This window comes from Emys orbicularis, chromosome 4 (assembly GCF_028017835.1).
Source record: "Emys orbicularis isolate rEmyOrb1 chromosome 4, rEmyOrb1.hap1, whole genome shotgun sequence".
In the NCBI taxonomy this organism is placed as follows: domain Eukaryota; kingdom Metazoa; phylum Chordata; order Testudines; family Emydidae; genus Emys; species Emys orbicularis.
Window position 1 is genome coordinate 51,643,021 of NC_088686.1, and position 26,802 is coordinate 51,669,822.

Consider the following 26,802-nt stretch of genomic DNA (forward strand, 5'->3'; position numbering starts at 1 on the left):
GCCCTGTCGCCCCGGGGTGGGGGTGGAGCTCAGACTTCAGCCCCAAGCCCCAACAAGTCTAATGCTCGCCCTGGCTGTGACCCACTGTGGGGTCCTGACCCACAGTTTGAGAACTACTGGTCTAGGTATATTTACCTACTGCCCTGATTTTCAGATGGCATAAGTATTTGTTCAGTCTCTTCAGGTCTAAGATAGGATAAAGATACCCCACTTCTCCCTTTCTTTTTTGGAATAAAGAAATATTAGAAGCGGACATCTCTCCTCTGTCCTCTTGAGGTATCTCCTCTATGCCTCCTAGACAAAACAACAAGACCACTTCTTTTTGTAATGGGCTCTCAGGAGAAGGGTCCCTGAAGAGGAATGGGGAAGTAGTTTGGGTGTGGAAATGAACAAAGCAACTGTGGGAGATGACACTCAACACCCACTTGTCTGTTGTGATAGTAACCACGCCTGGTGGAAAGGGGCAAAATGTCCAAAAACAGAGACAGGCTTTTCACCAGCTCTGATGTGGCTCCTGACACTCCCATCAAACATACTGACTCTGTAAATCAGGGGTTGGCAACCTTTCAGAAGTGGTGTGCCAAGTCTTCATTTATTCACTCTAATTTAAGGTTTCGCGTGCTGGTAATACATTTTAACATTTTTTAGAAGGTCTCTCTCTATAAGTCTATATATAATATAACTAAACTACTGTTGTATGTAAAGTAAACAAGGTTTACAAAATGTTTAAGAAGCTTCATTTAAAATTAAATTAAAATGCTGATCTTAAGCTGCCAACCTGCTGCTCAGGCTGGGGGGGTGGGGATGTGGGGGGTGCAAGGTACGTGTGGGGAGTGCAGGAGTCAGGGCAGGGGGTGTGGGGAGTGCAGGAGTCAGGGCAGGGGGTTTGGGGTGGCTGGGTATGTGTGGAGGGTGAAGGGGTCAGGGCAGAGGGCGTGTGAGGGGGTGCAGGAGTCAGGGCATGGGGTGTGAGGGGGCTGGGTATGTGGGGAGGGTGCAGGAATCAGGGATGGGGTCATGGGGGGGGATGCAGGGGGCTGAGGTGCAAGGGAGGTGCAGGGGTCAGGGCAGAGGGCTGGGGGGTTGGGCTGAGATCAGGAGAGTGCTCCAGCCCCCTGAGCGACTCACGGCAGGGGGCTGGAGGGATACGCCCCGCTCCTACCCTCCTTCCCCCTGCCTCTTGTCCGCCTCCTTACCGGTCTGAGCAGCGAGGGCGCTGGAGCTGCTCTTCTCCCCTCCCTCACAAGGGCCATCGGCGGCAGGGAGGGAGAGGAGGCAGGGTTCGACACAGCACGCTGGGGGAAGGGGGAAGCTTGGCTGCCGGCGGAGCCTGCCGTACAGCAGCAGCTGGCAGGACCAAGCTTGCTTCTGCCCCCTACCCCGCCAGAGAGAGCGGTAGGCGGGGGGTGGAGAAGAGCGGGCTGGGTCAGGCAGGATTTTTAATGGCACGCTGCTGCCTGCCAGGGTCCGACTCAGCCTGCTGCCGGGGTTCGGCAGCGGGCTGAGCGGGACCCCGGCGGGCATCAGCATGCCATTAAAAATCGGCTCACGTGCCGTCTTTGGCACGCATGCCATAGGTTGCCGACTCCTGCTGTAAATGGTACTAGATGAACAATGGCAGATGACAACGATGGGACTCTCTAGAGTATTGAGGTCTTTTCCTCAGCAGGTGCTCTGGGTGTAAAACAGCATCCTCTGCCATCAGTTGTGCAGCTTTTGGTAAGGAGCTGGTGTACATATCCAAAAGGATCACAGTGTGGCCTGTGAGTCTTTCAGTTAATGGAGTGTTTTATCTATTGCTAAAAAGCTCCATCATGTCAAAGGGTCCTCTATGGTGGCATGCAACGCTTGTGGGAAGCCTAATGCTAACAGCCACAAAGACCTCTTCATGACAATGGCCATGGCCATTGCCCTTGTGGCCATGTCAGATGACTGCTTATAGAGCTGTTCTGGCTGCCCTTTGGCCCTCTTATGATCTCCTTCGGTTCTTCCCTATTTTCCTGTGGAATTTTGGAGAGGAAGAGGTGACTCTCCCCCAGGTAAGGAAGTTATATTTTGCAAACATGGCCTGGCAATTAATGCAGAGCTATAGTAAGTGAGAGGAATATACCTTAAGTTAAGACCAACAAGATCCTTATTTTCTGGGTCCTTTTCTTTTGGGGTGACCATGAGGTGGGGCAGTTGATGCTGTACAAGGGACTTGACAACATTTTAAAAAAACAAACAAACAAAAAAAAGACTCCAGTTCAAAAAGGTGAAGACAAAGTTTTCCAGCAATTTTTGTGAAACACACAGGTTTTGAAGCTCTCAAGAAAGCAGTGGGTTGGACACTTCCTAGGTTCCGTCTCATTATCACGGGCGGTAAGAGGAAACTGGGGGAGAGTTATGGCCGCTTTGCCCTTTATACCCTGGAATGAGAGCAGGAGGCAGCACAGGACATATAGGTGACCCTGACGGACACTGCTGTTCAAAAGAATCTGATCTTGCGCACAAGGCACATATGCACCTACAGTGGGATCCACACGGACACATACTCAAAGAAAAATAATTAGTCCTTCAGCCCGTCTTTCTGATATTTATAAATGCTTTCATTAACTGTTCAGATGACAAACAGACAAAGTATCACGAGATACTGCAGGCAAGAAATTCTAGGAATTGCCTCAAAAGTTAATTAAAGCAGTTTATAAATACAAGAGTAATACAAGCAGACTCATATTTTTGAACTGCAAGCCCTTATAAATTAATATTTCAATTGCTATGAGAACCTTATCAGTTGCATTTATTTTAATTTCACAACTGAACTACAACATATTAAAACTTCAATATATACTTTATTTCTAGAGAAAAGAAATTCTGTATACATTTTAAGAGCTAATTTTCCACTGCATTATTAAAATTAATGTGAAATACTGATAAGCTAAAAATGTCCTAACTTTAAATATTCAAGTTTCTTTTAATATTGCTTTTGTAAGGGGACATAATTTAGTGCTCAACTGAAGGATTATTAATTCGATAGACTGGTTTGCATAGCCGTCTCTGGTTAATGAGTTAATACTAGAAGTTTATGGACAACTCATGAAACATGTACCACAAGTGACTACTTCACTCATAAATATGGATGCCTGGATGCCTAGTTCTGCAATTCAATAAACGAAGTATTTGCTGCAGGATGAAAATAAGTGTTCTCTTATTCTAAATTTCATAAAACAAATATTTTCTTCCATTTCATATCATAATTCCTTCTGTATTTTTTCAAGCAGTTGTTTCCTCCCCGTGCAAAATTACACACCTGAGAAGAAAGCCGTGCTGGGATCCTGGTGACTGTCTGGGGCACTTGGGAGAGGGCTCTTCCAACAAACGACCAGTAACATCTATTTTTTCTGAGGTAGCCAACGAGCGTTTTTTCTGATTTTGGTAATTCCCTGTACAATTAAATCCTTATTATTCTTCTGAAAAAATATACTGGTGTCAAGTTAACCCAAAACAAATATTAAAAAAACTAGGGCTGTTGATTAATCGCAGTTAACTCATGCAATTAACTTAAAAAAATTAAATATGATTAAAAAAATCGCGATTAATCGCCTGTTAAACAATAGAATACCAATTGAAATTTATTAACTATTTTTGGATTTTTTCTATATTTTCAAATATATTGATTTTTATTACAACACAGAAAATACAAAGTGTACAGTGCTCACTTTATATTATTATATTTTATTACAAATATTTGCACAGTAAAAATGATAAACAAAAGAAATAGTATTTTTCAATTCACCTCATACAAGTACTGTAGTGCAATCTCTTTATCGTGAAAGTGTAATTTATAAATGAGGAGGGTTTTTTTCTACATAATTTCACTCAAAAACAAAACAATGTAAAACTTTAGAGCCTACAAGTCCATTCAGTCCTACTTCTTGTTCAGCCAATTGCTAAGACAAACAAGTTTGTTTACATTTACAGGAGATACTGCTGACTGCTTCTTATTTACAATGTCACCTGAAAGCGAGAACAGCCATTTGCATGGCACTTCTGTAGTTGGTGTTGCAAGGTATTTACGTGCCAGATATGCTAAACATTCATATGCCCCTTCTTGCTTCGGCCACCATTCCAGAGGATATGCTTCCACGTTGATAATGCTCGTTAAAAAAATAACGCATTAATTAAATTTGTGACTGAACTCCTTGGGGGAGAACTGTATGTCTCCTGTTCTGTTTTACCCACATTATGCCATATATTTCATGTTATAGCAGTCTCGAATGATGACCCAGCACAGGTTCGTTTTAAGAACACTTTTGCAGCAGATTTGACAAAACGCAAAGAAGGTACCAATGTGAGATTTCTAAGGATAGATACAGCACTTGACCCAAGGTTTAAGAATCTGAAGTGCCTTCCAAAATCTGAGAGGGATAAGGTGTGGAGCATGCTTTCAGATGTCTTAAAAGAGCAACACTCCAATGCGGAAACTACAGAAACCAAACCACCAAAAAAGAAAATCAACCTTCTGCTGGTGGCATCTGACTCAGATGATAAAAAATGAACATGCGTCCGTCCGCTCGGCTTTGGATAGTGGTTGAAGCATGAAGGGGCATATGAATGTTTAGCATATCTGGCATGTAAATACCTTGCAACGCTGGCTACAACAGTGCTATACGAATGCCTGTTCTCACTTTCAGGTGACGTTGTAAACAAGACGTGGGCAGCATTATCCCCAAATTGTAACCAAACTTGTTTGTCTGAGCGATTGGCTGAAGTAGGACTGAGTGGACTTGTAGGTTCTAAAGTTTTACATTGTTTTATTTTTGAATGCAGTTATTTTTTGTACATAATTCTACATTTGTATGTTCAACTTTCATGATAAAGAGATTGCACTACAGTACTGGTATTAGGTAATTGAAATATACTATTTCTTTTGTTTTTTACAGTGCAAATATTTGTAATCAAAAATAAATATAAAGTGAGCACTGTACACTTTGTATTCTGTGTTGTAATTGAAATCAATATATTTGAAAATGTAGAAAACATCCACAAATATTTAAATAAATGGTATTCTATTATTGTTTAACAGTGCAATTAATCACGATTAAATTTTTTTAATTGCGTGACAGCCCTAGAAAAACCAAATGTCAAACTATGTCCCATCATTTCATAATATTACCTGACTTAGCGAAGATACTTCTGCATTCTATACATTCCCAGTTTTCCTCCCATGACTGTATTGGGGAACAGGCCAAATGCGTTCCACGGGAACCACAACACTGACAGCATTTGATTTCCCATTTACTAAAAGAAAAAACACACTATACTTAGAATTAACGAGGAACAACAGAAGAAAAAAAAACAAAGGCTGTTAGGCAGTAAATCCAATCCACTTACCTAGCCACAAATCCCTTATTATTTACCAAACTCTAGATAAATGATATATAGTTAGCCCCTTGAGATGTACAGTATCCTCTTTCAAAGAGAGGGCACTCCCAATTCACACTAAAAATTCAAGTTAACCTATATTAGGTCATCTTACAGCCATCACAGGAGCACTTCCACTGACCTAAGAGGGGCAGTGTGGGGAGCTGTGAGCCCAGTCTCTCAGCTCCGCTGGCAGCTCCCTGCCAGGAGCCCAGCTGCCCCACAGAATCCCGGTGGGCTGCGCTCCCCCTCCGACTCCTTGTTAGCTGCTGGGAACAGGGGAAGCCACGCAGGGCTTCTTGTCTCCGCGTTCCCCACTGAGGGGCGGGAGGACAGAGTCGCCCAGTGCTTCTCGCCCCCGGGAAGCGAGGTCCAGCTGCCCGGTTTCTTGGCCCCCACCCCACGCCAGGAAGCCTTGTAAATTGACAAGACAGCCAACATTCCCAGGTGGGGAGTTGGGAGGGAGCCTCCCAGGGCTTATCGCTTCCCAATTCCCTGCCAGGAGCGTGGTCCAGCTGCCCAGGCTTCTTACTCCGGCTCCCAACCGGGGGGTGGGATCCAGTTGTCCGCAGCTCTCCGGAAGTGGGGGGCACTTGGGCTCTAGCTGCCTGGCTTTCTTGTCAATTTCACAGCTAACATAAGCAACACAGCCGATGCAAGTAACACAATATCTACACAGATGTGTCGCCCTAACTACACCGTCATAAGCCCTATTTCACTCGTGGAGGTGGAGTTATTGTATCAGAGTAGTAGGGCACTTACATTGGCGGGACAAGGCTCTAGTGTAGACACTGACATAATTAGGCCGACGTAAGGCAGACCTAGCTTACGTCGACCTAACTGTGTAGCATAGCCAGACCTACATCGGGATGCAGTGATTAGAATCCTAGTCAGCTTTGCAGAATATCCAGTTTTAAAGAGGCTATGGAGCAGTTAGTGTATCCTTTTTTAAGCCAACCAATTTGCACAGCCAGTTACTTTCCCCTTCACTACTTTGTGGGATCCACAGCCCAGCTTTTTCAAAGTCCCCTGGCTGTTTTTTCCAAATTGTATTTTGTCTGATACAGTATCTGATTACCTCACCATTTTCCAAAAGCTGGGACTATTCTGTAAGAGACATTTAAACATTTTTTTAAAGTATTTGCCTAGATCTTTATATTATGTATGTGTTTGCAGTAGTGCCAACAATGTGCTAGATGCTTTCCAGACAGAAAGCAAAAAGGCATGATCCCTGCTCAATGGAGCTCACCAACTAAGACAATTATGAGGCAGAGTACACATAATTAGAATGGGCCATCATGGTGTTTGGCCACAACTTTATAATCTTGTCAATTTAAGCCAGCTAGATTTCTGATAGGCAGTACAACAGAAATGGCTTTCAAGAGGGACTTAAATATGGGGAGGATAGGGGCCTTGTTGATGAGCTCAGAAAGTTCCATACTGATGGGAACTGTGAAAGAGAACACTGAAACGTTTATGAAAAAAGCCAACAAGGAGACAAAATAAGGCAAAGCAAAAGGGATACGGTTGGTGATGAAAACCAGTGCAGGAATTTGAAGGTGATGACAAGGAAGCTTGGATATTGTTGACAATGATGGAGACAAGGTGAATTGGAGAGGACTTGGGAGGGAAGATATGGAGTTCAATTTTAGGGATGTTAAGTTAGAACTGAAGATGAGACATCAAAGAGAAGATAAAAGTGTAAAGTGTAAAGAAAAAGTGTAAAGCAAAGAGAAGAAAGAAGAGGAAGGATTCCTGGGGATATCCAGGGGGAAAGGAGAAGGAAAACCCATTGAAATAGATATTGAAAAAATGATCAGGGGTAGAAAGAGAACTAGGAGAGGAGAGTATTTTGCAAACCCACTGGAGGAAAAGATGTCAAGAAGGAAGATGATCAACAGTGCTGAAAACAGCAGGCAGGTCAAGAAGGATGGACAAAATGAAGGGCCTGAGATCTGAGCTGGAAGAGGTCATTAGAGAACTTATTGTCATTGGTTTCAGTAGACTGGAGAGGATTGAAGCTTGTTTGGAAATTGGAGGAGGATTCATAACAGCCATTGTAAATGGCTATTCAATGAGTTTAGAGGTGCAGGGAAGGAAAGAAATGAGATCAAAGTAAGGTTTTGGGAAAGTTCAGAGCATACTTGTAAAGTGAGAGGAAGGCGTCAAAGGACAGTAAGAAGCATAGGTTCCCCCTATTTAATAAAAATCCCAACAGCTGATTGTTTCTCATAAACTTTCTAATCAGGCAGATGGATCAACTGGAACTGGTCAATTTTGAGACGTGTCCAATACTTTAGCCAGGTACTTTCAAAAATACCTATTTTAGATATTCTAATTCACTTGATATTTTAGCAGCTAAGCATTAATATAAAATAATTTGTCTTAATAGTTTGCTACGTTTCTTTGATTTTTAAAGGATGCTGATGATGGTATTACCTCTTTTGCTGCTTTATTTGTGTTGGAGAAGGGGTAGAATATGGAAGATAAATCCTGTTGTCTAACTCTCTTGGCTTTTATATTCTGGGTACACTAAGTCTTCCTGGTCAATCACTTTTTAAAATAAGATGCATGTTGTAAAGTATTGATAAGATAAATATGTCCAGCTTGCGATAAGTTATTTGAAAATGTCTTAGCTTTCATTGTTTACTTTTTAAAAGACTCTTCAACATTCTATCTGTGACAGATTCCCTGTATAACATACCATACCCATGACATTATGTTCAACATATCGGTCTTCAAAATCTGTGTGTGTATATTAATACCTATCAGGTTTATTATAGTCTCTCCCATTCCTGCACAGACATCTTCTAGCATCACAGTGTTGGTAACGCTGCAGAAGATCTTGATATGCATTCTCCTCAAGTTCCCAGGATGCATCTCTGTAAATATTGCAAACATGGATTAAAAAACATTTTATAGTGCTATAATTTTAGCTTTATGTACTGAAATAACCTTATTTTCCTTTGCCACACATTAAAATTGGAGCTCCCAAAGCATGTAAATATGATTGATAGTAATGGCATAATCTGAGATAATGCAACCATTTAGCAGTGTAATAACAATAAGATGACAGGAGAGAAAGGACCTATGGATAAACAGTCCATCTTTATTCAAGATTGTCCTCTGAACTAAATCCATAAGTGTTTTATATAGTTTGACAACTCTAGAGAAAATATCTGGGAATGTTTTCTTGACAGATTATTCCAACATCTTATCAACCTTAAAGTTAGAACCTTTTGTTCCCAATGTCTATATTTTCCTTTCTGGGTTTATGTGGAAGGAATTTAGATACTACAGCAATGAGCAGCAGTACAAAATCATAAAATAGATTAATCCATATACCCAAGGAAATCATCCTTAAGCATTACAAATACTTTTTCTCAATTCTGGAAGTAGAACTGACAATGTTTGTAGTAGTACTCTTAAGGGTTGAATTAAGGGAGGAAGGGAGGGGAAAAAAAAAAAAAAAAAAAAAGGATGAAGAAGAGAGAAGTCCTCAGCAGGTCCTAGAGAGAGAAATGAAGACAGCTAGGCCTTGACTACAGTAGAAGCTCAGAGTTATGAGCAATTCATGAATGGAGGTTGTTCATAACTCTGAACAAAACACTATAGTTGTTCTTTCAAAAGTTTACAACTGAATATTGACTTAAAACAGCTTTGAAACTTTACTATGCAGAAGAAAATGCTGATTTTAACCATCTTAATTTAAAAGAAACAAGCACAGAAATGGTTTCCTTACCTAGTCAAATCATTTTTTAAACCCCTCCCCCACCCCCTTTTTTTTTTTTTTTTTTTTTTTTTTTTTTAGTAGTTCATGTTTAACACAGTACTGTACTGTACTTGGTTTGTTTGGGTTTTTTTTTTTTTTTTATCTCGGCTGCTGCCTGATTGTGTACTTCCAGTTCCAAATGTGGTGTATGGTTGACTGGTCAGTTCGTAACTCTGGTGTTCAGACCTCTGAGGTTCTACTGTACAAAGGGAGTGATAGCACAGGTTGGCCGGACCAAGAAAGTGAAGAAAATACAGTGTGGAGAGGATGAGAGAGCAGTCGCTGGGAAATGCACCTGCTTTCCCATATTAAATTGAACTGCCCATATTTTAAAAAATATTCTGGCCATATTTAAAAATGAACTGCCCATATTTAAAAATACTAGAATTTTTAAAAATTCTAATAACACCTTGCATTTATCTATATTGAATATTACACCTCTACCTCGATATAACGCTGTCCTCGGGAGCCAAAAAATCTTACCGTTATAGGTGAAACCGCGTTATATCGAACTTGCTTTGATCCACCGGAGTGCGCAGCCCTGCACCCCCGGAGCGCTGCTTTACTGCGTTATATCCGAATTCATGTTATATCGGGTCACGTTATATCGGGGTAGAGGTGTATCTCTAAAATTTAGATTAGTAGTAATATATCTCTATCCTACACTACATTTGCAGCCTCTCTTAATTTAGTACTCTGCAAATCTAAGGAGTGATCTGAAAAGAAGCAAATTGCACCCAAGACAAAAATAAAGTGCTCTCATTGCCAGTAGAAACCCAGGAAATCCCAATGATAATTCAAATTTTAATTATACTGCATAAATAAGTACATGGTTTTGGCTTTGTTATCCTACTTAGTTAGAGTTGTATATACAATATGGATTATTTGTGAAATTATTGTTAGTTACTTACTTTTCTGGAATGTGTATTCCCATTCTCAACATTTCATTCTGAAATTTGTCTTTATTATTGCAAACTGTGCACCTAAAGAAAAATACCCCAGCACTCAGAGCTTGATACTGCATCAGAAAACAGAAAAGAAAATTAATTGAACTGTTCACATTTACTCTGTTTCCATCCTTTTGTACTCAATAAGGTCATGGTACCCTGAAGATTGGGCATTACATGGATTATGGATTCTGTTCTGGCACTGACTTCTTCAGTGCAAGGATCATCTTAAATTTATCCCACTTTGAACCTAAAGGTGCCTTTCTATCTTTTCACAAGGGAAATGTCTGATCCAGGGGCTGGGCTTGTAAGATCATCTCCAGGAGGAAAGCATGAACTTTCCTTTCAATGACCGCTCCTCTCCCCTCCCCCACCACCATTCACTCTGCATCTGAAGAGATTCCTACGCCCATGTCTAGCCATGAAAATGAAGGAACAGAAGTAACTAAGGCCACATCATCCTTTTATGATATGGGCTATAAATAGAAGCTTCCTGAAGACAAGCTGAAGTGTGACGATCTCAAAGAACATATTTAAAAAGGAATCTTCCCAATCTTGCAGTTCCTAAGAGTGTATTTTAAAGTTGCTGTTCTATTTTAGTGGTCTGATAACATGGACAAACTAGTTAGTTTTTTCCCAGGCCTGTAATCAACAGACTCCCTGGATGAAGAAGTTAGTTATAGTCTTATATTTTTGATGTTGCTTTATTACATTTATTGAATATTAAAATAAGAATGTAAACATTAATTTGTTCTATTATTCTAAGTAGAAAACAAAATGTTGTGAGCATCACAGAATAAAAGGTTGTCTTACCTGCAAGCAGTCTCTATGAAACCAAGCATTTTTACAGCAAGGACTTTTCAGTATATTGTACATTGGAAAGTGCTCAACTAATTCCAAGCATATTGTACACTGTGAAGAGCCTCTAGATTCATCAGATGGAAGTTTCTGAACCGGACGGTGCTCCCAACAATATGACCTTAAATAGAAAATTAAAGCTCTGCTTAATGACACTAAACTTCAGAAACAATCAAGCTATTGTTATTAATACTAAAGAGAGTAACATTATATCCTGTATCATAACTGCAGACTTCAATAATTTTAATTTTTCACACATGTAGTTTAGAAATAAATCATTTTAGAATAGGTTAAAAAAGCATATATTCAACATGTAAAAAGATTCACAAACAAATTAATATAAAATAGCAAGAAAATGGATTCTCTGATTCCCGATCAGTTGTTCAAAAAGATTACTAAAAACGCCAAAGGGTTTGTATTGGTCCAGCGAAGCATTTCTGGTCCTTAAAAAAAAAAGTGTCACCTAATTAAAATAACAATACATTACTTTGTTATTATCAGATTTTAATTTTTAAAATCTCTGAATAATTCCACAAAGCCCACACAACAGCCAAAGAAACTAAGATTTAATTGAGAGTTTGAAAAAGCATGTGTTAGATTGAGAAAATATAAGTAATTTAAAGTGAGGTTCTACTCTAAAAATAAACTTTGGATTTATATTTATTATAGCTCATTGGTTCCATATAAAATGTGTTCAGTTTACAAGTTAAATTATTCTTCATCCCCCAGTTGCCAGCCCTGCAAACTCAACCTGGGTTATGAAGAATCAACTGTGTTCTTTTTATGCTCTCACACTATCAGCAGGAGCCTGGATACAACTGAACAGTAGATGTAGTTCCGGTGCAAACAAGCGGTGGGAGCTTTTTGTTGTTGGGTTGTTTTTTTTTTTTGTGATGATGCATTGAAGGATAATTCAGCTTGACTTTCAGGTCCCAGGCTGAATTTGAAGGACTAGCAGTTAGAAAAAGAATATTTTTCATTTGTAAATTGAGCAAATTTGATCTGGAGTCAAACAACAAAAATGGAATCATTATTATAATTACTTTTCAGAGTTTAAAACTGATACTTAAGCTGACGTCCAACTTCACGATTTTATGTAGAACATTAAAATGTGTGCTAACATTAAGAGTTAACATTTAGTTGCATCCTAAAAATACTGAAAAACTATTTCACAAGTATCATATGTATGCTGTAGAAAAGGCATGGCTATCAGATGATTCATTCCCTGCTTCTTGGTTCAGACAGGAGCATTTCATCCTCTCTGGCCCAAGTGGAAAAAGTGAGGAAAATTTAACCAGAAGACGATGCACCTCAAAATATGATTCTCTAAATTGTAAGAAAAATGGTAGGTTTCTTTCTTCTCTTAAATAGATAATTAGGAGGTCATTTATAATGCCCACACCCCCTTCTTGTAGGAAAAAGAAGAGCAAGTGTATTTCAAAAAAGAGCACCTCTCATTCTGTAAGGAGTGTAATTATACCTGACAATAAAACACTTACCCAAACTGTTCCATGAATTGGAAAATGCATTCCCTTTGAACCCCACAAGGGAAATGATAACTTCGTTTGCATTTGGGTGCTACACATCCAATCGAAGCACCTTTTTTCTTACAGATATTACATTTCTAAGAGAAAGTTTTAGAAATGAAAGCCTATTAAAACTTAAGTCCAATTAAAATTGCTGGAATTATAACATTAACAAAAGAAATCTGACATAAGGAGTATAGAAAAGGAAATGATGCTATACTGAACTGTTCCAGAGGATATTCTAGCTAGAATTGTAGCATTACTAATTTACTTCTGTTATGTACTTTTCAAAGACTTAAATAAACTCTGACAAATCAGTTGGCATTCCGTATTTTAATCATGGTATCCAAGGTTGGTGTATCCATTGTTAAAATATGTTAATTCTATCAACAAAAATATACAAACAGTTTGGGGCTCAACAGATGCCATCGAGGCAATCTCGATATTTTAGACAACCTGCTCTCTTAACTGGTTCCTGCTCAGCTATTCGAGTTAGACTTGTCAAAAACGTTAATGTTTTTGTTTCATCCTGGAAATGTAAGGATCTACCCCACCATCTGTTTTATCAGTCCTTTGTGTTTTGTCCCAAAGACTCTGATTAGGTTTACACCCAATCTGTTGGAGAGCTGAAAATGAAATTTTCCTCATTGGGTCTCAATCACTGTCTCTTCTCTCTTCTGTAACAAATATGAGCCAAGTTCCATTGTCTATATATATATATATATATATATATATATATATATATGTGAGTGTGAGTGTGAGTGTGTGTATACACACACACACACACACACACTTGCCAATATACACAATCATTTAAAAATAAGAATTCAGACACTTGAAAGTAGGATATACTTGCCCATAAAATGAATCAAATATGACACATAGCACAGTAAGTACTGAAAAATGCAATGGTCAATATTTCAAATTTGTAAAGAAAAATCATTCTTTAATTAAAAAAAAAAATCTAAAGATTCATTACAGACCAGATTTGTTATTGAGTTTAAAGTGCAAAAATGATTAAACAAATATTAACAGTGATAATACTGGAGCTTGATTCTTACCAGTTTTGCAGCTCTGTTTACTTCTTTCCTAATGTCTTTGATTAAAAACCCATAAACTCCTTCATCTTCTTCACCCCTCTGCCAAATTCCACTTGACATCAACTATAAATACAGTTAAAATTAGTAAGAAATTCCAAGACACTAAACTATTTTTTAGTCAACTTTAATATCTAGGACTGGACTATAAGCATCTGTTGGTATCAATATAGAAAACCTTAGTAGATTTATTTAACAAAATGTTTAAGACAGTGATATTCTTTCATTGCAGAGGCATAATAGTCTTTCCCCCATTCCTCCCAGCATACTGCTGCTAAGGAACTGCAGGAATCTATTTGACTAATTCCTAGGACCAAACTAAATATATTCTAGGGTCCAGGAGACAGTGGCTGAGGACCTTGCAGAACAAGCAACACTAATGTAGGAAAGTTTTAGAACACATGAATGTGCCCAGAATGAAAAAAGCAATCTTATCCTAGTCACTTAAAAAAAAAAGATCTTTAGCAATTGACTAGTCTAACTTCCACCTAAACAAGAAGAGCATTTTCACAAACCGACTCACCAAGCTAACGAGGAGGGCTTCAAACTAGGTTCAAAGAATGCAGGTGACTAAAGCCCACAGGTAGGTATATTAAAAAGGTGGCCTTAATAGAGGGCTACATATTGGGGGGGTGGGGTTGGGGGAAGAGGAGGGGCAGGGAATGGAAAATTATAGTAGGGTCATGGGAACCTTTGAGAGTCTTTGTTTAGATATGGATGAGCACAATTGAAAGGAATAGTCTAGGTGATTTTCTAAAAGGTTTGGTCCTTTCTAGATAGTAGGCTCCTAATGTCTAGTGTGTGGAACATTGCCTTCCTTTTATTCCTGTGCAGTTTGGGGAAGAACGATGGAAGATGAATAGGCTGATTCAAGTGGAAGGATGAAGGTATTTTAGGTACAAACTTTGGGTGTGGTCTCAAAGTAACTTTATCTTTGAAGAAAACTGTAATGTGGGGAGGTATGCCATGAGAGCTCCTATTTCCATCACTCTTTGGGCGGATGTGATGGCCATGAGAAAGGCAGTCTTCATAGAGAGATGTATGAGTGAGCAAGTCACCATGGGCTCAAATGGGGGACCAGTGAGGCATCTTAGAACTAAGTTAAGGTCCCAAGGTGGTGTAGCATCTCAAATTTACGGGTAGAGCTTCCAAATATCTCTAAGAAAACTTTTTGTTGCTTGATGCGTGAACACCTGTTGATCTTAAGGCCAAAATTGCCACGAGATGTTCCCTCTGTGAACTTGATGATAGCCTTGATATTTTTAGTCCTAGGATATAGTCCAGCACCAACAGCAAGGGACAAAATATAGCTGTGATGTGTATATTGTCACACCAGATTCAGAATCTCTTTCATTTCTGAAGGTAAGTATAACGTATGGTGGGTTTTCTGCTATTTAACAGTATCTTTTTCACAGCTTCAGAACAAATAATTCACCATCAAGGAGCCATGCTTTCACATAGAAAACTTCTAAATTTGGGTGGCAAATCTGGCCTGCATCCTGACACAGGAAGTGTGGAAAGGGATGAAGAGTGATTGGTGGGCACACCGTCATTCTTAAAAGGTAAGGGAACCATGTCTGTCTGGGCCCAAGTTGGGGCTATCAAAATGATCATGGCCTTTTCTCCTTTTATTTTGTGTATTACTTTCGGTATTAACGGGAAAGAGGAAAGGCATCCCCCAGAAATTGATGATCCAGTCCTGCTCTTGAGCAGAATTGTGGGCACTTGCTGTTCCTGGCCGTGGCAGAAAGATCTATGCTTGTGTAGGACCATGGTATCTAGCTCCCACTCATATTCTTGTGAGAATTTCCTGCTGAGCGTGTCCAGCTGTCATGTTTTACAGTGCTGGTAGGTAAGTAGCTCATGTGGACAAATGAAAGATCTTTCTATAGCGTGGTATCTACCGGGTCTTCTCTTTTGTATCGGTGTATAAGTACCTAATGATCTTAATGTTGCTCTCGAATCTTTTAGGGATTGGAGGGATTCATCGGCAAATAATTCGTACTCTTCAAATGAGAGATCCTCCACTGTGGCCTGCACCTCTTTCAGGAATCTGGAAAGACGTAGCCACGATGCCCTTTGCATGACCACTGCTGTCGCTATCAAAAGAACAGCTGTGTCAGCTGCATCTAAGGAAGCTTGTAATACAGTCCGCGCCAGTAGCTGACCCTCCACTGTGATTACTTGAAGTTGTTTCTTTTTGTCTTCCAGAATATACTCAATAAATTCACTCAATTTGGAGTAATTTGTATGATTATACTTTGACATAAGCACTTCATAGTTGGCAATTCTAAATTGCAGAGTTGTTGATGAATATGCTTTGCGTTCAAATAGATCTAATCTCTTCCCATCTTTGTCATATGGTGTCATCTTAGTGTGGTGCTGTCTTCCACGTTTGTTCATAGCGTTGACAACCAATGAATTTGGTGTAGGGTGCGAACATAAAAAGTCCATGTCCTTCAAGGGTACATAATACTTCTTGTCTGCCCTCTTACAGGAGGAGGGTATTGTGGCCGGAGTCTGCCAAATAGTTTTAGCTGGGTCTAATAGTGCCTCATTGATAGGAAGAGCGATTTTTGCTGACGTTGAAGTTTGCAGGATATCAATGTTGTGATTCTCTCACTCCCTCTAATGGAACTTTAAGAGAATCTGCTATCCTCCTGAACAGTTCCTGGAATTTCCTGTTATCATCTGCTGTCATTGGTGGGGGAGGCATGACTGCTTCGTCACATGAAGACAAAGAGATATTGCTTGCAGGCGTGGTTTCCTTATCCAGTCTCTCTTCCTGTTCCTTTAAAGACTCTCCTTCAGGCTCATGTGGCCTAGCTATTGAGGATGATGGGGAGTGTCTCATTCTCTCTCTGGAGGGTCTGGAAAATTGTTGCCGGTATGCAGCCCCTGGGTCCCAATAAGGACATTGTGGGGGGGGGAAAGGCATGGGTGGGAGAATCCATGGGTGTCAATACCAAGCTTTTGGGTCACCTCTGGCTTCATGGTATCTTGCCTGAGCATAAGGGTTGATTTATGCAGCTCCCTGAGGTGATGCGGGGCTATATGGTGCAAGAGAATAAATCTCTTCCTCATCATCATCATCACTAGAGAAGGGAGGTGCGGTCCTGGAGGGTGACGGATAGATATGGTATGCACCTCCGGGGATGAGGTGCATACTGTGGTGGTATTGGTAAGCAAAAGTATAGATTCAGGTGTATCAAAAACCAGTGTGGTCTTTTGGAAGTCTAAATTCCTGCAGTACTGGCACCACCATCATCAGTACTGTGGAAGGCATTTGCATCGGTGCCGCTGCAGTGGAAGAGGTTGTCAGTGCTGAGGTTGTTCTGTGTTCCACTGAGTGTCCAGCAGGTGGCGCCATAAGTCTTATCGGTGCCGATGTGCTTGGTACCGCGAGTCTAAGTGGTTCAGTAGGTATCATCTTTGAGGATCTGGATTTTTCCTTGCCACTATCACTTGACAGTGCCCTTTTGTCCAGTCCTGCCCTACTGGGGTCCTTGGACTTACCAGTGGCAATGGTACCAGAGGACCTAGGATCCTGGCATATCCTTATGCCAGTTGGTGACGAAGCCACCAATCGCACCAGAGATCTTTGTCTTTTAGCTGGCTCTTTGATAAGCGAAGTTGAAGCCCGCTTCTTGGCAACTTTTTGTGAGGAATCTGTTGATTTCCTTTTCATAGCCAGTGGGGAGTGTGGAGCAGCTGATGTTGATGCTGATGGAAACCACTGTCCGGGGGAGGAGGTTCTGGTACCAGAACAAAAAGCACTAAGAAACTCACTACGAAAAGGCTCTGTTAGGGACTCCGTCTCAGGCCAAGGGTGGTTGAGAAGGAATTGAGGGCGGTTTGGCCACACAGCGCTTTATAGCCCCCGAATGTGGAGCATGACGGGGAGAGCACATGTGCGGCCCAAACAGGCACTGCTACCAAAAATCTCTGATCCTAGGCACAGGGATGCAGACACACTTAAGTGGAGCACACATAGGGACACTACTCGAAGAAGTAGTGTAGGTTCATACTTAGCAGGGAAGGAGAGCTAACAACAGATGACATCAAGAAGGCGGAGGTGTTTAATGCCCATTTTGCATCAGTCTTCACTAAAAAGGTTAATGGTGACCAGATACTTAACCCAATTAATATTAACAACAAGGAGGAAGGAACACAAGCCAGAATAGGAAAATAAAAGGTTAAAGAATATTTAGAGAAGTTAGATGTAGCCAAGTTGGCTGGCTATGATGAAATGCACCCTAGGTACTTAAGGAACTAGCTGAAACAATCTTGGAACCATTAGCAATTATCTTGGAGAACTCATGGAGGATGGGTGAGGTCCCAGAGGACTTGAGAAAAGCAATCATAGTACCAATCTTTAAAAATGTGAACAAAGAGAACCTGGGGAATTCTAGACCAATCACAGCCTAACTTCGATACCTGGAAAGATATTGGAACAAATTATTAAACAATCAATAGGTAAGCACCTAGAGGATAATAGCGTTAAAATGAATAGCCAGCATGGATTTGTCAAGAACAGAGCATGCCAAACAAACCTAATTTCCTTCTTTGAGAGTGTTATTGGCCTAGTGGATAGGGGGAAGCAGTAGATGTGATATATATATGATTTTATTAAAGTTTTTTACACAGTGTCACATGACAAATAAGCAAATTGGGGAAATGTGGTCTGGATTAAAATTCTGTTAGGTGAATGCACAACTGACTGAAAGACCATACTCAAAGGGTAGTTATCAGTGATTCGCTGTCAAACTGGGAAGGTATATCTAATGGCGTCCCACAGGGGTCTGAATTCAAAATGACCTTGACCAATTGAAGAATTGGTCTGAAATCAACAAGATGAAATTCAATACAGACAAGTGCAAAGTACTACCCTTAGAAATTAAAAAAAAAAAATCAATTGCACAACTACAAAATGGGGAGTAACTGGCTACATGGTAGTACTGCTGAAAAGGATTCAGGGATTACAGTGGATCACAAAATGAATGAGTCAATAATGACGCAGTTGTCAAAAAGGCTAATATTCTGAAGTGTATTAACAAGAGAGTTATATGTAAGACACAGGAGGAAATTGTTCTGCTCTATTCGGCACTGGTGAGACCTCAGCTGGCGTACTGTGCCCAGTTTTGGGCGCCACACTTTAAGAAAGATGTGGACAAATTGGAGAAAGTCCAGAGGAGAGCAACAAAAATTGGTCAGGTTTTCCAAACCTTTTATCATCAGGAAAGGTTAAACAAACTTGACAAGTTTAGTCTTGAGAGAAGATTTCGGGGAGAACCTGATAGTCTTCAAATATGTTAAAGGCTATTATAAAGAGGACAGTGATCAATTGTTCTCCATGTCTTCTGAAGGTAGGACAAGCAATGGGCTTAATCTGCAGCAAGGGAGATTTAGGTTAGATAGTAGGAAAAACTTTCTAACTATAAAGATAATTAAGTACTGGAATATGAAGGGAGTTTGTGGACTCCCCACCATTGGAGCTGTTTAAGAACAAGTTGGACAAATGCCTGTCTGGGATGGTGGTCTAGGTTTACTTCGTCCTACTTCAGTGTAGGGCCTACATTTCTATCAGTTCTTAATAAAAACACAGACTATAATTTTTTTGAAAGCACAAGGAATAGGTGAATCTACTGAGTAATGCCAACAAGGATTTTAGAAACAGATCATGCCAAAATAATCTGATGGCCCTTTGATACTGCTACATATTGAGTAGACAAGCTAAGTATTCAAGATATTTTATTTGTGTAAAAAGCCTTGCTGAAATACATTACCAAACTGGAAGCTCATTAAAGAAATTAGAAGAGTATTGTCTGCATAATAAAATAAACAGCAAAAATTCATCAGAATAACTTGGAACTCTTGTTCGACAAGTGGGAAATGAGAACACAGTAGTGTACAATGATATATGTTGAGAAAAAAACAATAGGAACACAAATGTGATAGTTACCTGTAAGAATCATAAAGACAGATTTTAATGAAATATCTGAAACTGTCATAATAGAAAAAAATATCAAGGAAATAATTGCACCTTGTGTCCTTTTGGTTTCTTAAGAAGCCTATAGCTCTTACTGCATCCACAGGACTTAAGTAAAAACCATAATTGGTTTAAAGACACTAACACAGTGGTGGGCAACTTGCTTCTGGGCCCAGATGTGAGACATTTTGCAGACGTTGACCGTCTGCAGTCACGGCCCCCCGCAGCTCCCAGTGGCCACGGTTCGCTGTTCCTGGCCAATGGAAGCTGCGGGAAGCGGCGGCCAGCATATCCCTGCAAATCGCGGCCACTAGGAGCTGCAGGGGCTGTGCCTGCGGACGGTCAACATCAGCAAAATGTCTTGCGGCTTGCAATCAGATTACCCTGATGGACCCCATGCAGCCCTCAGGTTGCCCACCACTACACTAACACGACTCATGTGGATAATTCACTATGCAGCAACGATAAGCTATGTTTTATGTTGTTTCTTCAAAGGCACACAGAACTGAAGGTTCTCCCCAGAGCAAGAAGGTGAATGGCCAATGGCCTGCAGTAAAGAAGCTCTAACTTACAGTAGCCTTACCCAACTTGCTTTGCAGCCCAGAATCTCTGAAGCACTTAGTGCTACAAGCATGCCCCTTCCCACTCTCCACACAGGCATCTGCGAAGGAGGACTGCATAGGGACTCTTACATCAGCCCTATGCTGATTCTGCATCAGGAAATTCTCCCATAGCCTACTGTGGCCTCCTTACATGGCCAAAACAGCGTATAGGGGCGTTGGTGAGAGCCAGAATCTACCCCAATACCTTAAAAGTAATCTACAAAGAAAAACTATGGGCTTGCACCTTTTTCCATCTTCATAAGCTGTAATAGCAGCCTGCAACCATGTGCACGCACACAAGTGTGTGTACATTTAGTAGTTTATTCCCCCCCAGATTTTTACGTTGGATCTTCAGGTCTTGTCTGCCCAGGAAAACTGATGACAATTAAAGAACTAGTAAAACAATAATACCATAAGAAAGAGCAAAAGGAATTTTAGGGGGACTGTTTAAAATTTTGTTTTTTGTTTAACATTATTTAACTTCAATGACTATTATCCTGTTTCTAAAATAAATGTATCTTGGTTCAAGGTTCAAAACCCAACCCCTTCTATCAGCTAATGCCAGCCCTGGCGACTCCATTACAATGGGGTCCCGACCCACAGTTTGAAAACTGCTGCTAGCGCTATAATGAAGCCAGATAATGCAAAGTGAGGAACAACACATAGCAAACAAAGAATTATATGTATGCTGCTAAAAACAGAATTATACTGAAAGGGGTAGGGAAAATATTTTAATGAAGGCTTGAGTTCTTAGATCCTAAAATTATGAAACTAAATCTTAATTTAAATGAAGAATCAGATGGGATAACATGGATCCATTACCACCAATTTTTGAAAACGCCATCAAGTTTTTATGATTTGGGAATGTGCTAATTGCTAATGTGACTATTCAACAGTGAGTAACAACCTATTATGGTGTGTTTTCTTTCTGCTGCTGTATCTTTAAAATAACTGAAAAGGCTCAATAAATCTCCCCAAAAGAAAATAATTTGGAAATTAGAAGAGAGATCTTGGAATTTTGCAGACAAAGAGTTGCAGGTTCACTGCTGTTTAGTTTACCAATTCTCATCAGAAAAATTGGTAAGTTCCTAGAATTCAGTTCAGGATCAATATGAAATACTTACCAAGCAGTAGTAATGAACAGTGAGATTGTATTCCTTGTAAGTTCTCTTTTCTCCATATTTTTCGGGACAGTCATCAGTTCGTTGACAGAGGACACAGGCTAAAAATATTGAAACACTGTTTAGAAACACTTAATGGAAATGGTCTATTAACAGAAAATGCTGGTTCTAACCCTTAAATAAATTAAGTATGAGCTAGGCTACTGGATAAGTGTAGTAAAGCCAGTATCACCCATCTGGTATTCACAGATGGAATTCAATGTTGTGTTTGTTTACCACACTCCACTTACTTTAAGTGGCTGTTGTTTCTCTCCACTTTTTGTAGGTGCTCCCCTAGCCTTCCTTCTTTTTTCATGGGTAGGCTTTGAAATGCAGAGCAGAAAGAGCAAGAGAAGAGAGATTGCAAGTTGCTCCTTCCCTGGCTCCTGCTGGATCCTAGTGAACAAGGGATTTTGCTCACCCAGCAGGCGCCTCTTGGAACCTACCAGCAAGCCACACGCCACCAATTGAAATGCCCTGTTTTAAAGGCCAGCTAAGGTGGTATCTTTAATATTGTGTCAGTTGAGTGCCTAAACACTATGGTGAGTTGTACATTATAAATGTGTAGAGCAATTGATATCTAAATATAAACACATTGTACCCAACTTTTTTTGTAGAAATATAATGATATTGATGATCTCAATAACATAATAAGCTCAATGGAAAGAATCATTACTTACCTGTTAGTAACTGTGGTTCTTGGAGATGTTCTGCACATGTAGATCCCACTTATGGTGTCCATGTGCCCCAGCAAAGGAGTTCAGAACATTTTCACTAGCAGTGTCCAATAGGGGTCACACATGCCCTGAGGGCATAATGGGCACAGCAACCCCAACTGCCACTCAGTTCCTTCATCACCCAGAATCCTCATTTGTAAGACTCTGAGCTGCCGGTATGGAGGGCGGGTCATGGGATCTACATGTGAAGAACATCTCAAAGAACCCCAGTTACTAGATAAGTAACTGTTCTTTAAGGAGGTGGAAGCTAGAAGTTATCTGTAAAGAGACTGCAAAATAGCTCTTCCAAAATGGGCATCAGATCTTGAAACTGTGACTTAATAATGTTTTGTAAGCATATGAGCTGAAGACCAGGTAATTGCTCTACATATTTCTGATATTGGAACCCAACTTCAGCATGCTATTGAGGCTGTTTGCACTCTGGTGGAGTGAGTTTGCATGTTTGATGGAGGACTCTTATTAATATTATAAGCAGTTCTAATATAATCCATACCCATTCTAGCCATCCCTTTTGATTTATTATCATAAACAAAGGAAAAAAGTCTTGGCATTTTACCAAAAGATCTAGTGCTACCTAGGTAATATAATGGTGACCTCACATCTAATGTATGTAATTTTGCAGGTGAAGAATGAGGTTTTGGGAAAAAAGCTGGAAAACGACTGCATCGATTGATATGAAAATTTGAGTACTTTAGGAATAAAAGATGGATGTGGTCTCATAGTTACTCTATCCATGTAAAAAACTGTATAGAGGATTTATCGTTAGGGATTGTAATTTGCTTATTCTACATGCTGATGTAATTCCCACCAGGAATGCTACTTCACTGTCTGTAGATGAATTGGACAATTTGATAGACGTTCAAGGAGGTCAAGTGCGAGTGGGCCACAAGTGAAGAAAGCATTAAATTTGAAGTTCCATGCTGGAGCAATCTTTCTCACAGGAGGCAAAATGTGGGGAAAAAATTTCATAAATCTATTCACTGACTGATGAAGTTGCACCTCCCTCTTCTGGAGGATGAAATGCGGATATCACTGCCAAATAGACTTTGACTGAAGAGATATATTTAAAGCACCTGGGACTATCTAAGAGGTAATCTATTATTGGAACAGAACTTGGACATGGAGCCCAGAGATCTTCTGCCAGATCCAATATTCCTTCATTAATAGGTAACGCAACCCTGCTCTGGGATGCTGGCTGTAGAATATCAAAGGGTTTATATATGCTTTTTCCTGAACTGTCTCCAAAGGAACTTCTAGTGTTTTTGCCATATGCTTCAATAATTCCTGAAAAGTTTTAAAATCATCAGCTGAAAGAGGTGTAGCCTGTGACATGGTTCCATCAGGTAAGGAAGAACCACCAAGTATAGCATCAGACGGATTGTCCTGATGGACTGGTATTTCACCATCACTTAAAATTTGTTATTCCTCTGTATCTTGAACTCGAAGAGAGTGATCAGACTTATAAGAGTTTGCAGCAGGTGATTCACAATTAGATCCTGTCTATTGTGGGAATATTGTTCCTGAAATGAACGATATCGAGGCCATGAGAACCAATATGGTCAACTGGGAAAGGGACATTGTGTCCCTTTCGGAGGGAACCAAGGGGCATAATGAGAATTAGCATCTCATAGAATCATAGACTTCAAGGTCAGAAGGGAACATCATGATAACTTGGTCAGACCTCCTGTACATTGCAGGCCACAAAACCTTACCCACCCACTCCTGTAATAGACCCACTATGTCTGGCTGAGTTACTCAAGTCCTCAAATCATGATTTAAAGACTTCAAGTTACAAAGAGTTTAAACCTGCAAGTGACCTGTGCCCCATGCTGCAGAGGAAGGCAAACCCCGCTGCCCCCCAGGGTCTCTGGCAATCTGACCTGGGGGAAAATTCCTTCCTGACCCCAAATATAGTGATCAGTTGGACCCTGAGCATATGGTCAAGACCCACCAGCCAGACACCTGGGAAAGAATTCTCTGTAGTAACTCAGCCCTCCCCATCTAGTGTCCCATCAACAGCCATTGGAGATATTTGCTGCTAGTAGCTGCAGAATGGCTACATGCTTGTAGGGAGTCCCATCATACCATCCTCTCCATAAACTTATCAAGCTCAGTCTTGAAGGCAGTTAGGTTTTTTGCCCACTCTGCTCCCCTTGGAAGGCAGTTTTAGAACTCCACTCCTCTAATGGTTAGAAACCTTCACCTAATTTCAAGCCTAAAATTGTTGATGGCCAGTTTATATCCATTTGTCCTTGTGTCCACATTGGCGCTTAACTTAAATAACTCCTCTCCCTCCCTGGTATTTATCCCTCTGATATATTTAGAGAAAGCAGTCATATCTCCTGTCAGCCTTCTTTTGGTTAGGCTAAACAAACCGAGCTCTTCTCATAAGGTAGGTTTTCCATTGCTCAGATCATCTTAGTAGCCCTTCTCTGCACCTGTTCCAGTCTGAATTCACCTTTCTTAAACATGGGACAACAGAATTGCACACAGTATTCCATATGAGGTCTCGCCCAGTGCCTTATATAATGGTACTAACACTTCCCTGTCTTTGCTGGAAATACCTCGTCTGATGCATCCTAGGACTGCATTAGCCTCTTTCTCACAGCTGCATCATATTAGTGGCTCATAGTCATTCTGTGATCAACCAAAACACCCAGGTATTTCTCCTCCTCTGTCAGTTCCAACTGTAAGTCCCTAGCTTGTAGCAAAAATTCTTGTTGTTAGTCCTTAAGTGCGTGACCTTGCACTTTGCACTATTAAATTCATCCCACTTCTATTACTCAGTTTTCAAGGACCTCCAGATCTTCTTGCATGATATTCCGGTCCTCCTCTGTATTGGCAATACCTCCCAACTTTGTGTCATCCACAAATTTTATTAGCACACTCCAACTTTTTGTGCCACGGTCATTATTAAAAATGTTAAATAAGATAGGGATGGTCTTGGGGCCAGAGAAACTCCACTAGTAACCTCCCTCCAGCCTGACAGTTCACCTCTCAGTATGACCCATTGTAGTCTCCCCTTAACAAGTTTCTTATCCACCTTTCAATTCTCATATTAATCCTCATCTTTTACAATTTAACTAATAATTTCCCATGTGGAACTGTATCAATAGCCTTACTGAAATCCAGGTAGATTAGATGTACTGCGTTTCCTTTGTCTAAAATAATAATAATAATAATCAGTTATCTTCTCAAAGATCTGGCACGATCTACCTTTTGTAAAACCATGTTGTATTTTATTCCAATTACCGTTTGCCTCTATGTCCTTAATTATTTTCTCTTTCAAAATTTGTTCCAAGACCTTGCATACAATTGAGGTCAAACTAACAGGCATCTTTAGGTTAATTAGGAGGCTCTTGTTCATATGCCTCCCTAAACTTTTCTTTCCGTCCGTCTGACTTCCTCTTTGGTGGAGGACTCCTGCTAGAGTCCATAGAGGAATCAGAAGCCATGACAGGAGACTGAAGGATTTGAGCGGGTGTTAAATCCTTGATTGTATTGACATGTTGGTTCAAAGATATTTTAATTAGATGCACCCTAGGTTTCTTTTTGAGGAGGGGCTCCATCCGGTATTGAGATCAGGGAAACCGCCAGGCTTGGTGACTCAGGTGCTGGAGTGACCCTAAGGTCTAATGAAGACACATAAGAAGCTTTTGGAGCTGCAAATTTAGTTGTAAAAGGTCCCTGCAAGGAGGATGCTATAGATGCCTCTCTGCTTTGAAGCTTCCTCTGCAGCTAAAACCACTGGTGCACAGCAGACTTTGATCAAAGCTGCCAGTGCTGACAAGGAAAGCATTGCAGAAGACTGTCCTGGGCACTCTGATGCTCAGAGCGACAGTGCTGCTGAAGCCAGTGCTGATGAGAAGGAAGTCACATGACCCTTTGAGCTCCTTCCCTTGAGATCTTTTAACTGAAGAAGTAGAGGAAGGTTTCTGTATCAGCTCTGTGCAGTGGTGCAGCATGGCAGCACTCTTCTGCACTCTTAGCACAGATCCTTTGAAGAACTCTGCACTCCCGGCAGCAAAGAGAGGGCTTGGGGCCAGGAAACAGAGTCAGAGTCACTCAGTCCTTGGACAGCAAGGGTCTCTGACTGCTCCAATGGACCTGAATCTTTTTTAATTGCTCCTGAATTAGGTGTCACGTTTCTGGTGACAGAAGCCTTGGAGAGATGAGCTGGAAAAACAGAAGCCTCTGTATCAGGTCTGTGCTGAGTCAGACATAACTCTCATGGACCTTTCCCTAAGATAAAGCTTCAGTTTGGACTACCACTCTTTGTGTGCGCACTTCTTGAAAGAGTTGCAAACTGCACACTTAGCCATGACAGATTCCTCACCCAGACAGTAAAGGCATCTGTTGCGATCTCCCCACAGGAGGACATGGCTTGAAGCCTGGGCTCTGCCATAAGTGACTGCCTTTTTTTTTTTTTTTTAAAAGACCTACTGAGAACATGCTACTTGAAACAGTAACAAGTAAATTAGCTACTAAGTATAAACAAATTATTAAGTAACAAGATTACTACAAAGGGACACTATGTTATTCTGACTTTGCCTCATGGTAAGAAGGAACTTCATGGTGGTTGCTGTACCCTTTAAGCCCTGAGGGAAGGGGACACAAGGCCACAAAGAGCATATGTGTGACCCCTATTGGCAATGGTAGAGTATAAAACATTTTCACCTGTGATGGGGCACATGGACACCAGAAATGGGAT

At 40.6% G+C, this 26,802-nt stretch overlaps 1 protein-coding gene across 1 annotated transcript in view; it reads right to left on the reverse strand.

Annotated features, from left to right (window-relative positions):
* Nucleotides 1-26,802, reverse strand: part of G2E3 (G2/M-phase specific E3 ubiquitin protein ligase) — a 53,995-nt gene that overhangs the window by 16,318 nt on the left and 10,875 nt on the right. Inside the window, exons 4-11 of the mRNA XM_065403543.1 lie at nucleotides 21,319-21,416; nucleotides 13,568-13,669; nucleotides 12,480-12,604; nucleotides 10,936-11,101; nucleotides 10,087-10,193; nucleotides 8,169-8,285; nucleotides 5,156-5,280; nucleotides 3,290-3,422 (exon numbers count right to left, since the gene is read on the reverse strand). Of these exons, the coding sequence (XP_065259615.1) occupies nucleotides 3,290-3,422; nucleotides 5,156-5,280; nucleotides 8,169-8,285; nucleotides 10,087-10,193; nucleotides 10,936-11,101; nucleotides 12,480-12,604; nucleotides 13,568-13,669; nucleotides 21,319-21,416 (973 nt within the window). The remainder of the gene's footprint in view (nucleotides 1-3,289; nucleotides 3,423-5,155; nucleotides 5,281-8,168; nucleotides 8,286-10,086; nucleotides 10,194-10,935; nucleotides 11,102-12,479; nucleotides 12,605-13,567; nucleotides 13,670-21,318; nucleotides 21,417-26,802) is intronic.